General features: G+C 44.2%; 1 protein-coding gene across 2 annotated transcripts in view; it reads left to right on the top strand.

Moving 5' to 3' along the window:
- Positions 1 to 14387, top strand: part of RAB6A (RAB6A, member RAS oncogene family) — a 65756-nt gene extending 51369 nt beyond the window's left edge. For both annotated transcript variants that reach the window (XM_074860552.1, XM_074860554.1), the window contains exons 7-8: positions 8545 to 8611; positions 11303 to 14387. In XM_074860552.1, the coding sequence (XP_074716653.1) occupies positions 8545 to 8611; positions 11303 to 11367 (132 nt within the window). In that variant the 3' untranslated portion in view covers positions 11368 to 14387. The remainder of the gene's footprint in view (positions 1 to 8544; positions 8612 to 11302) is intronic.
- The last annotated feature ends 544 nt before the right edge of the window (positions 14388 to 14931 follow it).

The raw sequence follows: 14931 nt of genomic DNA, 5'->3' as shown, positions 1-14931 counted from the left end.
AAATTATTCCCTATATAATGGAATAATTAGACATGTTAACTTAGCACTGCGTTCCAGCGCATTAGCAAGCATGAAAGTGTCTGGTTCCAGGGGCCACCAATTATCCTGCCACAACACAGAGACTGGCTTGTAATTAATGCTTGGATTCTGTGCTGGAATCCTTAATGTTTACTTAGTCTAGGGGCTGCGCACTTGAGAGCAGTTGCCTCGCTGAGAGGAATGATGATGATGATGGAGCTCTATACTCCCTCTTTCCTTGAGGGAGCTGCTGTGCAGCTGACACGTTTCCAGAAGTCTGTGTCCCAGCCTGTAAGGTAGCTTGTGGCTTTCGAGGCCAGTTGGAGCCCTGATGATTTGGGATGTAAGTAGGAAAATCTCATACAGTACACCTGTAGTCCATTTTGGCATAAGATACTGTTGTTTAATAAAACATGTGCTTTGTAAAGCCACCACAGCCTTTGTCGTTAAGGATGGTGGCTCCATTTAATACGTTATGAAGGAACAAACTTTGCCTTTTTGTATTTTATGCTGAAGTCGTTCAGGGATTGTACTAATGAGCTTGTCGGAGTGTAAAGCCATTTTTGTAGCTGTAGCCTCACTTGCACACTCTCTAGAGAAAATTCTTAGTTGTATAGTAGAGGTCTAGACAAATTATACCTCTGATTTTAATTGCCAGGTTACATGCTGTAAGACTACATGCTGTAAGACTGTGAGAAAATAGGTTTGGTAATTCAGCTCCAGAAAAAAAAAGTGGGGGTGGGAACCTGGGGGCTAGTTCCCTTGGTATTAAATACAATATTTGGTGTTCTGAGATGTAATTGTTGTTCTTCACTAGCATTAATAAACAGTAATATCTAAAAAACTTGGGGCTGTTACATAGCACTGCATCGTAATCTGAGTGGGTACTTCATGAAGTCTTGTCAGAACTGGAAAAGAGGACAGATTTTAAGGGACTTCACTTTGTTCTGATACTTTACACACAGAATGGTTATTCGAAAAGAACTGAAAATGGATTTTTCTTCTGAGTTTTGATCCTTCTGTTGCAGGCATGGACTGGGATTTTCACGAACTTCAAAGCTATTCTATATATTTGAAACTCTCATTTTTTATTAGTCTAGTAAGTAGTTGTTGAAACAATCCTCAAAGGATAAGACTTTTAATACTACTATTTATCTAGTTCTCTGTTTCCTTGCAGCTTCTCTATTGAATGATATGAATTTATTGTACTATGTTGTCAGTAAATTCTTCCACAATGAAATGGGAAAGCATATGGGTACAACTGCAGAACAGATACCCTTCCATAGCCTGTATAAAATCTTTCTTTAATAAGCTGAATGCAAATTTGACCTTCTCATAACTGATAACCTCTACCTGTAATATATTCTGATTCTGCAGAATAATTACTGTCCAAGTTAATTTTCATTCAGGATTTTTAATTCAAGTGTCAAATTATTTTAGATACAAAGTCGACATTTTGACTACATATAATGAAACACACTTATGTAAAAAATTAAGATCACCTAGTGCCAGATATGAAATATTAATGTAAAGGTGAATCTTAGACTAGTGGCGAGTCATTGGTTGGTCCACGAGGGTTTAGGTTCAGATTTAGCAATTAGCAGTATCAGAGCTACATGGGTATGACTGTAATGGGTAGATTAGGGAATATGAACTGTTTTGTTTTGTTGGGTTTTTTTCCTTCCATGCAAAACTCTTGCCTGCTGGTATTAAACCTTCTCAGGTTGTCCATGCGTCGCTTGGCAGCCTGTCTGGGCAGTCCAGAAGAGCTGACAAAACGCTATTTTTTCCCTGCTGTCCTCTCTTCCCCACACAAAACCCATCTCCTGGATCTAAATCCTGTGCTCTGGGTTAAAGGTAGGGAATGGCACAAGTTAACGTGGAAGAAGACTTGGGATGAAGTTGAACCCTCAGTCTTCCATCACTGGCTTCTTCCAATTTCCATCCCCTTCTCAGAATCCCAGAATCATCTCAGTTGGAAAAGACCTTGAAGCTCCTCCAGTCCAACCATGAACCTCACCCTGACCGTTCCCAACTCCACCAGATCCCTCAGCGCTGGGTCAGCCCGACTCTTCAACCCCTCCAGGGATGGGGACTCCCCCCCTGCCCTGGGCAGCCCATTCCAATGCCCAACAACCCCTTCTGCAAAGAAATACTTCCTAATTTTCAGTCTAACCCTTCTCATGAAGGTTTTGGGTTCTGTGTGGTGTCGGATGTAGACATCTTGATGTTATCAATTCCAGGGTGAGCTCTGTTTTTCTTAACACCTCATGTATAGCCCACTGTGGCTTCCTTGTGTTCTTTCATCCTGTCTTTCAGGTCAGAGATGTTAATTCCAGTGTTACTTGTGTGCAGGCAAGTCCTGGAGATGTGTCTTGCAGCCCAGCTGCCCTCACTGCCCCAGATCTGGCTGCCAGGAAGGGTTAGCAGGCGTAGAGCTGGCTGTTCACGCAGCTCGGGGGATGCCTTGGGGCACTAGCCAGTACACAAACCTCATCCCAGTCTCGGTCAGACGTTGAAGAATAATGTCACCTCCCAGGTGGTGAATCTTGGTGCTATTTATGTTGGCCCAAGCACTAGGGTTCTCCAAGGGATGCTTGTCCACAAGGTTTCAGAAGCAGCGTTTGCCCCATTAAGGTTATAGAAGAAGCTTAATTTCTTCTCCTGCTTGGGGAGAGTAACAGCTAAGACTTTTTTTTGGCCATGTCACTCCTTTGATAGCCATCAGTGGGAAGCCATGGTACTTTTGACTTTGTGTGCTACTTTTAGCTTCTTGTTCATCCTTTTCTTCTGGAAGGCAGCACTGATAAGAGGAAAGGACACTGTCTTCAGCACTGTGCTCACTGTAGCTTTCCTACAAATCCAGAGTGCCTGGCTTTGTAGTGTAACTCCAGAAGGTGAGTTGCACCAGACTTCAAACAGCCTGTATTTCAATGCCAGGATCTTCTCCCAACAAAGCAATGGAGGGGATCGTACTGCTGAGAGGTGCTGCTTTTTTTTTTTTTTTTCTGTTCCCCTGTGACATGAAAGGAGACAGCTCAGAAGATGACACCTCAGCTAACACAGTACTAGGGACTGAGGTGGAAGTGAGTAACCTGGGGCTTGGTATAGAGGCTCAGGGGTGGATCTCCACGTAGCCACTGCAGAGAAGTACAGAGGATTTGTAGCCTGTGTACGTGCTGACTGAAACCTGGACGCAGCAGGCTTTCATTTTATGACTTCTGTGGCATTTCTTTTCCCCCAAGACTGATCTGATGAGCTGCTGGGGCGAGCCTCATCTCTTGTAGTTGTACACTGTCAAACTAGATTGTAATGTACAGCTGCTGTGCACTGCTGGATCTGTTAAGGTAGGGCTGTCTCCAGGGTCCTAGACACTTGCTGTTCCTTCTGGCTTTGGGGAGAAGATGTTGAAGGAAGAATGGCTGGATGATATTGCAGAGTTAAAATGGTGATAGTATTGTTCTGGGATTAAATTGAGGCAATAGAGGGAAAAAAATTGGCTTTTGGATCCTGCAAGTTTCAGCAAAGATGGATTGTCAGGGGAGCTTTAAGACTGAGGAGAGAAGCAGATAACTTCAGTTAATGCAGAGAATCGTAGTCTTTAATTCATTTTATTTGTCAGCCCTGAATAAGCTTTAAAAGACTCTGAGATTCATGCTCTAACTCGGCAGTCTGTATTTCAGGGAATCTTATTGTTAGTCTGTGGACTTCATGCCCAGAATATGTCAGGGTTCATTTTGCTGTCTTGTAGAAAGAGAGGGGAGGGAGACCCCCGAAGACCTCCTTACAGCAGTACCTGGCACGCTTTACATTTGCTCTCAGAGCCATGGACTGAATATGGTATTTGGCAGAAAAACTTTCTCACGGCAGCAGCTAAAGGACCGTGGCCCTTGGAATAACCCTGTTTTCACAGAGCTGGCTGCATCTAGCAGCTTGGCTCTGTCCCTGTCTTTTGATTTTTGTCTATCTGATGGGCAAGAATTATTCTTTGAGTCGCACTGCTCTCCTCGGAGAATGAGAATTAGGAAAACATTTTTGTTTGCTTTGCATCAGGGAACAGGTTTCTTGCCTGGCTTTTCCATCTGGACAGTGATCCTCCTGTCCTTTCCATATTGCTGCAGGAGTGTTACAGTGAAAACTGTTTTATGCCTACAGTCGTTTGTGACATTGATCTGTTGGGGATTTATTGGCTAGGGTAGTAGGAAAGGCACAGTTTGGCAAATGAGTTGAAACTAATGGCAAGAGATGAGGGATTTGGGTGTTTTTTCAGTGTTTAATCAGGAAGGAGATTGCAGGGTTGAATGCTGAAAGAGACTCTGTGTGGCTCTTAGACTTTCACACAGCTGCGTTTAACTCCTGCCTTGGAAAAAAAGTCCTGAATACATGTGTTTTCATACACACGCACACACATGCACAAATATTTAGACATATAGGTGTGTGTATATATACACTATATTATATATATTCATGTATATATATAATATATATGTGCAACTCCCTGTGACGTTTTTCAGTGAGTTAAGACTGCTGGCTTGGGTCCTGAAGGCACTGCAAAGCGGTAAGGTCCCTGCATAGAAAGCTGCTTTCTAACCATCATGAAGTTCCCCTAATTGGATTTGTTCACATATGCTGTGGCTGATAAGCAGAAGGTTAATAAGAAAGAAAGTTGATTTTCTTAGTTGCCAAATTCCTTTTTTTTAGTCAAATAATTTAGGGGAGAAATACCGCTAAAGGCAGAATTTTATTCCTGGTCTTAATGTAAAGAAAGGATTACTATATTTTAAGCACTTAGCCTTTCTGTCAGCAGCTTGGTTTAAATGCAGTAATTCCAGCTGGTTCTCAGCAGCTGAGGTTTTTTTAAGACTCTCCACCCCTCCCCTCTATAAACTGCATCCCTCCCTTTCTACGTATTGTACGACGGGGAAGTAAATAGCAATGCCACAGTTTAAAACAAATTTTTTTGGTAATGCTGCTCCCACGTAGGATCTCAAAGTGCATGACATCAGCAAAGAGCTGTACGAGATGATGCGTTTCCTTCTTTCTGTCAGAGCAAAGATGTCAAGCAAGCGACCTAATTTAGGCACAATCTGGTAGGATTGCGCCAACCTCTGTTGCATATCCATCCTTAAAACTGATGAGAGGGATTTTTTTTTTTTCTCCCCCAAACCTTCTGTGTTAAGAACTGGGTCAAAATTACTCTTTAAGACTGCAGTATATGAGCAAAAAAAAAAAAAAAAGCAGTGTACTGGTGGGACAGATTAGCTAATTTGCTCTGTTCTCTGCCTCTAATGTATCATTTGCATATCAGGAGGGAAGTGTGTGTTGGAGGGGCGAGAGGTTTAACAGATCTCCCCCTGCAGAGCTAATAGGGATAGATGCAGCTATGAAGCAATGTGCTAGAGAGGAGCAGAGTTTACCATATCAGCTGTTTATGCATTGACAACATACCAGTACGCTTCTGAAAGCATAACTGTAGATGGTATTTGAATATTTTGCAATGCAGTCTGGTGGCTGTCCAGTAATCCTTTTTTCTTTTTTTTCCCAGAAGTCACAAAGCTGATTCTTTCATAAAATTAAAGTTGAGATCCATTAATCAACTGGTGAAAGTTCACTGAGTATTGAACATTTTGAAAGTAGAAGTAATTTTAGGGACAAAGCCCAGTAAAGGAGGAGTCACAACCTCCCGTACCCAAATGTGATCGAGTCAGGAAGTTTATTGAAGACTGTTAAAGGCAAAGAAAGCCTTGAGACTGCAAAGCGCTTGTGAATTGAAATACAGTATTAAAACTTTAAGGCTTCCAGAGGAAGATGAGATTGAATGTCAGTTACTTCCTTGATCCTCTCCCAGAGGCAAAAAAAACCCTTAAGAATAGTCTAGTGCTATACTGAGTGAAAAAAAAGCCTTTTGAAAAGTAACAAAGCTAAGATGGTTGGCAGTGCTGTCCTCTTATCTGATTGGAATGGCAAGGAAAAATAATGCTGACCATGAGGATATGATGAAAGATTCCTCTGAAAGTCTGCAGCTTCTTTCTTCACCCCTATTTCATTCTTATAAGCTAAAAGTGCTCATGTCTGACTAGTTTTAAAATGTTTGAAAAATCCTAGTCATGTTATTTTTTCAAGCATAATTAAGAGTGGTGGTGAGATGAGGCAAGCAGATACAGTAAGAAGAAGTGGTGAGCTCGATTGATAGGACTCTTTTTGTACAAGGATTGCAATTAGATCAATGTTTAGCTTCTCCCTGTGTCAAAATTATCTCAATTTGACCAGGACCTCTCTCTTACCTTTATACATTTGGGTGGGTGTGCATTCCTGCTGTCTGTTTGGTGTCAGTGGCTAGAACAGTTTAGCGTCTGGAATTTTGACATGATCTTTCTTTCTTTGTTGTCGGCATCTGAGAATTTGTCTGAACTTTTCAACGAGGCTGGGAGGCTCAGGATAGGGGTAGAGGATAATAGAAGCTTAGAGGGGCATACGAAGCTTTTTTGCTTGGAAATTTTTGGCTAAAATCACTGAGCTACAGCAAGAACTGACTTCCCAGACCCATATCCTTGTCTCAGTCCAGATTTCGGTGTATGCCCACAAAGTGGTGTTGCTGTTGGTGAAAAAGGGGTGAGGATGCTGGTTTGTAGAGTGGTTATGAGGGAGATGATGGGAATGGCGAAGGAAAGCAGCTTTGCCTTTTTTTACCTGTCCGTTTTGTCCTCTCCTCACATAGCAGTCTCTTTAGTCAGGAGCAAACAGTGGTGACAGCAGAGGTCAGGCACCAACGAGCACCGTGTGTTTGTACTCCTGCCCTGCAACGGTCACAGCTGCACCTGACAAACCTGGGGGCTTGTTCCTGTGTAGCTTGGAGGTGTCTTAATGTTTTCCCAGCATCATTTGGACACTCAGGGCCAAATTTCAAAAGCACTTGAGCCCCTGAAGCTGTTCAGGGACCTACATTCATAATATAAACAGACTGACAGCAGCATGGCTCAGTTTTCTGTGGAAAGTGGGTCACTGGGAATAAGAGGTTTAGTTTTGTGTCATTTGAGGAGAGGACTGAAATAATGTGCAATGATGTCAATTTAACACATGAAGGCTGATGTCAGACTTGCACCAGGCCTTCTGGGACTCACGAGCCACTCTCGGGCATGCGGTGGGGTGATTTTAACACACTGATGGATGGAGATGTTGAGAGCTTGGAAACAGCTCGTGTCCTGGATGCTTGAGAATGTGCGGGCAAGAAGTATGTTGTAGCAACAAAGTCTGTAACGGTGTAAAAATATTAATGCAGTGTATGTCAGATGTTTATATGTGGGTGTGTGCTGAGCACATCAGCATGGGATCAGAACTCTGCTAGGGCTGTTCTTCAAAGGTAAGAAACAATTAGGTAGTCATTTGATAACGCTGATGAATAGGAAAGATGCTCTTTATCCTTGTGTCCATCTGGTCTGACCTGTCCTCCTGCGCGCACACTTGCTGAGGCACGTGAAAAAGAAAACGTTACTGTTGAAAATTGTGTGGTTCCTACCCACGGAATATGGCAGCTTCTCAGAAAAATCACCCTCAGCTGAAGGTCAGTCCTTCACTGTGCTGTTCCTGTGCAGGAGGAGACAAACTATTGTGAGCTCAGAAAATTAAAGTGAATTGTCACGCTTTGATAGCGGGCAAATGTGTAGGCTTCTCGCCCAGAGGGCTGGGGAGAAGCTGGGAACCACAAATCTGAGCCTCAGGGGCAAAGGTAGGAAATGCAGGAGGGGGAATTGGTTCCATTCAGTCTTAGCTCTCAGCCTCCTTTCAGTGGAATAAAACTATGAAGAGACTTCAGAGCTAAGGAAACGGGAGACAGCCTTCAAGTGAGAGGTAGAACTACTGTTTTGGGTTTGCAAGTGCACTTGACTCATGTTCCTTTTCTGTGTTTTATACCCTGAGTGTGGACATACCATAACAGTGGAGTTGGGTACCAAAACTTGAGAGCGCTCAGAAAAGGATTGGGCAGATTACTGAAAGAAAGAGCCTTTGTCTGGTTCCTGGGGAACCTGAGCCACAGATATGTGGAGCCTGGAAGAAGATGCTCCTTTTGTGACGCTCTTCTGTGTGTGCCAGCTTGGCCAATATTGGTGACAGACACATCCTGGATGATGTGTTTGACTTTATCAGCATGTCCATGCTTCTGGGTAACTAATACTTTGTGGAGCTGCGAAGGTCAAGTTCCCACCTGACGTGGGGAAGTTGTTGGAGTCTGTGGACATCAGTGGCAGATGTGAGGTGGAAATGCTGGTTTCCAAACAGAGCATATTTGCAGAGAAGGTGATAGAAGGTTTGCTGCTTGTAGCCGGTAACATTTGATCTTCAATAACAACAAAAATGTGGTTTGCCATTTCCTAAGAATAAAGGTTATATTTGGTGTCAGGCTTTTTGGTGTAAGCAGTGTAAATAGTGGCGAAGGATGTATTGAATCATTGTTTGAACTGTATCAACTGGGGTGCACTCGTTAAAGTACGATTGTTTTGATCTGTTCCCTGTGTGGTTTTTTTGCAGCTTTTCCGACGCGTGGCAGCTGCCTTGCCTGGAATGGAAAGCACACAAGACAAAAGTAGAGAAGACAGTATCCTTTATGCGCCTGTGCTGCAATTTGGTGGTGGCAAAGCGCTGCCAGGCGTTACCGTGGACGAGGAAGATGCAGGCCCTGAATAATAAGGATGAAGGAGGAGGGAATGTTATTTCTCCTGCAGCCCTCGGTCAGCTTACGGACATCCCAAAAAGAGGCCTGAGAGGGGGAATAGGGGCAAGTAACCTTTGAGCTTAAAATACTGAGGGAGAAGGTTTGGTGGGAGAAAAGGCTGGGACTAGGGGTGTTAAGGGTGGAGGCCTCTCCTGTAAATCAGGGGAAGTAGGGATGCTTAGGGCTATGAGGTAGTATAGAAGTGAGGACAACTGAGTGAAAGCTGAAGGGGAGGACAGTGGGAAGGTGCAGAAGGGTGCAAACAGATCCAGAAAGATTCTTTGCTTGGTGTTTGAGCGGGTTGGGTGTGGGGAGGGAGGGGGAGACTATGAAGTTGGGAGAAAACAGCTGCAGTGAGGTCTGAAAAAAAAGGTTTCTGGCTCTTGCAGAGCAGATGCTCTGATCTGACTTGCTGAATCGCAGAATAAGCTGTGTTGGGAGGGACTCTGTAGGTCCCTTTTGCAGCCCTGCTGCTCAAAGCAGGGCTAACTCCAAAATCAGGCCAGTTTCTCAGGGTCACATTCAGGGAAACTTCAGCCATCTCTGAGGGTGGAGATCCCGTAAGCTCCCAGGGCAGCCGGTTGCAGGGCTTGACCCCAGACAGCTCTGAACAGGCACCTGTGTGCTGCGAGGGAGGAGAAGACAACTGAAGGGATCAGCCTCGGGGAAGGGAAAGGAGGTGGCATGAGGGATGGAAAAAGGATAAAATTTGTGCGTGACAAGCAATATGGCTAAATCTGAATTCCTGACCTGGCCAGCTGGGTGTGTTCGGGGAGGGCAGTTAAGGTCGTGTAGGTGCTTTTGTGGGTGGCTTGTGACAAAAGTGTGGGTGTGGTTGTGGTTCAGCGTAGCTCGGAAGGTGGAAAGTTCTGTGATAACTGAGCCACTTCTTACAATCTCACCAGACTACCCATTTCTGCTTGGATTAGAGAGGAAAGGTGATGCAGAAGGTGGAGAGAGGGCTGCCTGCCTCTGCCTGCAAGCGTGCAGGACGGGGAGGGAATGGAGAAAGAGTAGGGGAAATCCTGGTGGGCACTTTCAGGTGGGAGCAAAGAGGGGTTGCACTGTGTCTTGACTGAAAGAGTTGCTGAGATGCTAGAAGTGGGTGAGCTTTTTTGAGTGGAAGAACTTTATTCAGGGCTGTCTGTTTTATTTGCAGCAGGGATCACGTAGCTGGCAGCTGGTAAATCGAGGAGAAATGGTGTTTTGAGGGAAGGATGCGGCAGGAACTGTAGGAGGGGGACAAGAATGCTGAAATCATCTCCTGTAGAGCATCTTGCCGCATAGGGGAAAGGGGGATTTGAGAAGCTGTGGGTTGCAGCTGCTAAGGCACAAGCTTTGTGCGATGCAAACTTGATTGATCAAAAATATTTCATTATGCAAGTCACCAAAAGGTTAATGAGCACCCATCTTTATTAATGAGGATGGTGGTAGCATGCACAGGCAGTAGGTGGTGGGCCTGTGGTTTCCCTATCAGGGAGTTTGATCACTGGTCTCTAAATGGGAGTGCAATAAGGGCACTTGGAATTTGACTTCCTGCAGACAGCAGATAGCAGAAATGGAATACGATTGTCTCCCAGACAGCTGCACTGGGATTACTGGGTGGGGGGCATTTTCCGTAGGCTTTTTATGCAGAACGTTGTGGGTTCAGAGATCTTGAACTGCTTGTGCTCGGTGATGAAGCTGCCAAAGCTCATTTCGAGCATCTCCGACTTAAATAGGTATCGAGGTTCAGGGCAGCAAGTTCTCCAGTGACTCACGTTCTTGTCGGAGATCAGCTGTCGCTGCGGGGTGAGTTCAGGGAGGGGTTTTGTTGGCTGACACTGGGGTGAGCAAAGCAGTTTAACTAGAGGAAGGGTGGATGGGAGAGTTCAGGATGGCACGTACGGAGCATCAGAGCTGGGGGCAGTGTAGGTACTCAGTGATGGGCACAGCGTGAGAAGGAACAGGCTAGAATATGCTGCCAGCTGTATTCAAACCCAGACAGGCTCCTCTGTCTGCCCCCAAACTGCGTGGGGACAGCGACAGGAGCCTCCGGTTGGCCGTGGAGAGGAGCAGGAGTTGGAGGAGGAAGTGAGCTGTCCTTCCGTGGGTTCCTCCAGGCTCCTACCATCTCCAGGGCTTCGTTCTTTGAGCCCCTCCTGGGTGCCCAGCAGCTGGAGGTGCTGGAAGACCCAACCTAATGTTGATTTGAAACTGGGGGTATCCAAGCTGTTACTGGTCCCCTCTGGAAACAGTGATTAGACCCTTCAGCGTACACATCTTTAATTTAGCAGTTGCTTTAGAACAAGAAGAGATCACTGGGGAAGAGCAGACTCTGGTCAGAGATGGATATTTGGGGTCTGACACCGTTTCTGCTACCTCCTCAGGAAGGTGTCAATGCCAGGGCAAGAGGGGCTGCTGAGAAACCTGTACCTTGACTTTGGTTTGAAGCTGGTCTTTTCGAGAGCTTTTGAAAATATTTTTCAAGTATTTCAAGTGGGAAATACTGAGCCGAAAATCTAAATCCTGCCCCACCTGTGCTGGTCGGGAAATAGAATTGGATATCTGTTTGCCTTAACTTATTTCTTCCAGTGATTGACATAAAACTGGAAAAGCCTCAAGAGCAGCCTGTCAGTGAAGGAGGCTGTTCCTGCTAATACCATGTGGCTTCTACCTTTCTCCAGAACATCACTGCTTTCCCTCCCTTTACTCTTCATTGACTGCAGTGTGAATATTGGCTTGAACCTTCCCCTTTCAGTAATAACGTATTGCAGTTCATCATCGCTGGCTGTCTCGTGGAGATGATCTATTAGCTTCACAAGCACACACACACACAAAGAAAATGTCAGTGTCTTCATTATTTATAAGAAAAAATAAAGCCAAAATATTCCAGCATATTCTAGTTATAACTTTAAAAAAAAATAGGTACAATTTCTTAATATTTGTTCCTTTTTTAATATGTTATGATATTGCACTTTGAAATGATGGAAACTGAGTAAGTTTTGAATTGGACTTAGACGAGATGTATGTGCAGAAGAATGCTTGCAAATCTTACCCATTTGATTTCTCTAACAAACTGGAAATGACTAGACAGCAGTCAGAAACGCAAGCGGAGGTGGCATATGCCGAGGGTTAAATGCTTATCCTTACAATAATGGAAAAAAAAAAAAATAAACCCAAGCTCTTAATCTTTTGAGCAGAGATAGTCTGACTGGTTTTCAAACCCCCAAACGTTTTTGGAAACCAACCTTAGCGGGGGTTTTGACACCACGAAAGGCTACTGGAATTTTTTAGTTCTTGCAGAGGCAACGTGAACACATTTCCAAGAAAGCAAACCCAGAAATACAAAGTGTCTTTCTGAACGGGATGAATGGCTTCTGGAGGATTTGGGGGGGAAGGAAAGGGTGGATGTGCATTAGCAAAACACTTGCAGGAAACAGGGAAATACGTTTTGAGTGCAAGATGAGTTTTAAGAGCATTTTTTTTTTCCCTTTTATGTAGAACACGAACAAAGTAAATCATTATTGCCTGAGAGATGGGAACGTAAAGTTTCAGCTGTTTGGAGGAGAAAGCGGTTTGCTTCTTTTTTTTTAGGGGAAATAATTAGGTGAATTCAGGACTGGCACTTAAAACCTGCCGAAGCAGATTGAAACCTTTTTAAAATTTCAAAGCAGAAAGAGGAAAGAGCAGCTGGATTACCCGGAGGAAATGCCGAGCTCACGGGCCGGTTCACGGCTGGGGGAGAGGGGGCGGCGGAAGGGGGAATCGCACCCGCTTGTCCATAGCGTGGTCGTAGGTCGACTGGGGAAGGGGGTGTCTACTTTGATCATGCAGAAATCTAGTTGAGAGATCTTAGATGGAAAGGAGGGGAGTTTAATAGGATGGAAACCAACTTATGATTATGCAGATTTATGCCTTTATTTTTTAGCATTTTTTTTTATGTTCAGTCTTCCAAGTCTAGTTTGGTTCACTAGAGCTGTATAGTTTGGTTAAATAACTAGTAATTTAGTTTTCTATTTAACTAGGCTTACAATTAACCATTTTTCTTCGATATTTATTTCTTTGCTTAATTTTTTTTTTACTATTTTCAGTAATTATTTTTCATTTTGTTTTGCTGAGGAATCCGTTTAGAGCTTTGCTGATGTTGCGAGATGTAGCTACCTGAGAAACACGGAATCGAACACACTAGAAGTGCACCCTTTTAATCTTTACTAGTCATTGTGAAGTTGCTGTGTAAGTTAATAAACACAATTGTAAATACATTGTTTGCTGGGCGAATATGGCTGAGTTACAGTGCAGGAAGGAATTCTTGAGTCTGTGTTGCGATTGCTACTTAACAATTGCAAGCAAATATTCAGGCTCCTCCTTTGTTCTCTTCTGCCCCTCTACCATCTAAAATAACCAATGGGGGAAGAGAAGGGAATCGTCCTCACCACCACTTTCACCAGGAAATGGGCATAAAAAATTTGGAATTCTTCATTCCTGAAATGAATGCTAGACTCGTGCCCTGCCCTGGGTTTATAGCAACTCTGCACAACAATAACTTAAAGGCAGAATGAGATGTAAAGTGCTTTTATAATGCAATATTAAAGGCGAGTTTTTTTGACGTGGCATGTCTTGAAATAAACATCAATGATATGTGACAAAGGATCATTCTTTATTTAAAAGAAACTCTTGGGGGGAAGGAAACCTGGCTGCTTTTCCTGTATTGTACTGTTCTTAACTGTGCAAAAATGGTTCATCTTGCTGCTTTTTCATTTAGTGTTTTTTTTTTTTTCCCCCTTTGGCTCTTCATGCAGCTTATGTTGGTCATCATTTGGCTGTTTTCCACAAGCACATACTTTTTTTGGGTTTTTTTTTTTTGCTTCTGATATAACCAAACCCCTATGTTTCCCATAGTTACAAGCTTTAAGCACTGGATTTGCAAGGAGCTGGCTTAGCACGGACGGGTTGTCGAGAGCGGCTGCGTGTCTGGGAGCGGGTTTGTTTGAGGTGCCCGTTATAATTTGCTCTAAAGAAAAAGGTCTAGAAAGAAGCGTGCCCACGAGCTCTGTGTTCCACACAGCCCTGTGGCTGCAGAAACAAGGACGAGTTGTCCATTATTTGGTGTTTATCCCCCAGGAGGGCCCTGAGGTCTGCTCAGGACAGCCAGGTATCTTTAATGTATGTCCCAGCTGATCGTCAGTGCTTAACGTGACTGCAGGTTTCAATCCTGTCCCAATCCCAGTTTTCCAGAGAAAAGACACTTCCAAAGTGAGCACAGGAGCAACACACTCTTTAATTTGATTTTTTATTTTTGCACCATAATTCCTTGTGCCATCTGTCTTATCAGGTTTTTTTGTTTTAATTTTATTTTGCTCCATTGACATGGCCAGTAGAACCACGGGAACAGACTTTTTTAATGGTGATTTTTGTAAACAGTGAAGGTTTCTGCTCTGTTTCTTTTCTCCTCCCCACTCTGGCTTGATTGTTGTACAGTACATTATGCAGCTATTCCATTACTCACTTTTTGTCTTGATACAAGTAGTTGAAGAAATTGTATAAGGGGAAAAAGGTTCCTTTTCTTCATGTTGGAATGTCACTGGTACCTCAGCTCTGTTTGATAATATGAAACAACAACAACAACAACAAAAATTCCTTAGCGCTTGAACTAAATAAATACCTGTCTCATTGGAAAGCTCTGGGTCTCTTCTCTAAGTACGTCCATCAGAACGCAGGGTCGTGGGGGTGCAGGGCGTCCGGCTGCTGCTCCTTGCTTGTGCTTTTCGGGTTTGAAGTGCTGCAGGAGGCTTTTTTTTTTTTTTAAGGGCAAAAAAAATAAGCTTTTGTGTTTTTCGGAGGAGAGATGGTGGAGTTGTGTGCTTACAGTCCCTGCGGTTCTCTATGGTGTCTCTGCGATTGTTTCCAGCGTGATACCGAGGATGGGTACCTGTACTGTGCCTTCCCGCTCTCGAAATCCAACGTTTCCTCCCTTCCCTTTCGCAAAGGTGATTCGGGCGCGTTGCGTGGCCTCGCTGCTGGCGTCTTCTGCTTCCCTGGGTACCCGCTCTGTGATCCCACCGGGTGCGGGTGGACCAGCCCTGCCTACCTCGAGGGAGGATCCTCCTTGAGCCCCCACTTGTGCAGACGAGGGCTGCAGGGACGGGTTGGTGAGTACCAGTAACAGATGCTCTTTGATGGAGTTATTCTGGGGGGGTTTAGTGTGGAGAAGAGGAGGCTGA

Source organism: Strix uralensis, chromosome 2, assembly GCF_047716275.1.
Source record: "Strix uralensis isolate ZFMK-TIS-50842 chromosome 2, bStrUra1, whole genome shotgun sequence".
Lineage (NCBI taxonomy): Eukaryota > Metazoa > Chordata > Aves > Strigiformes > Strigidae > Strix > Strix uralensis.
This window is presented reverse-complemented; position numbering and strand designations above follow the sequence as displayed.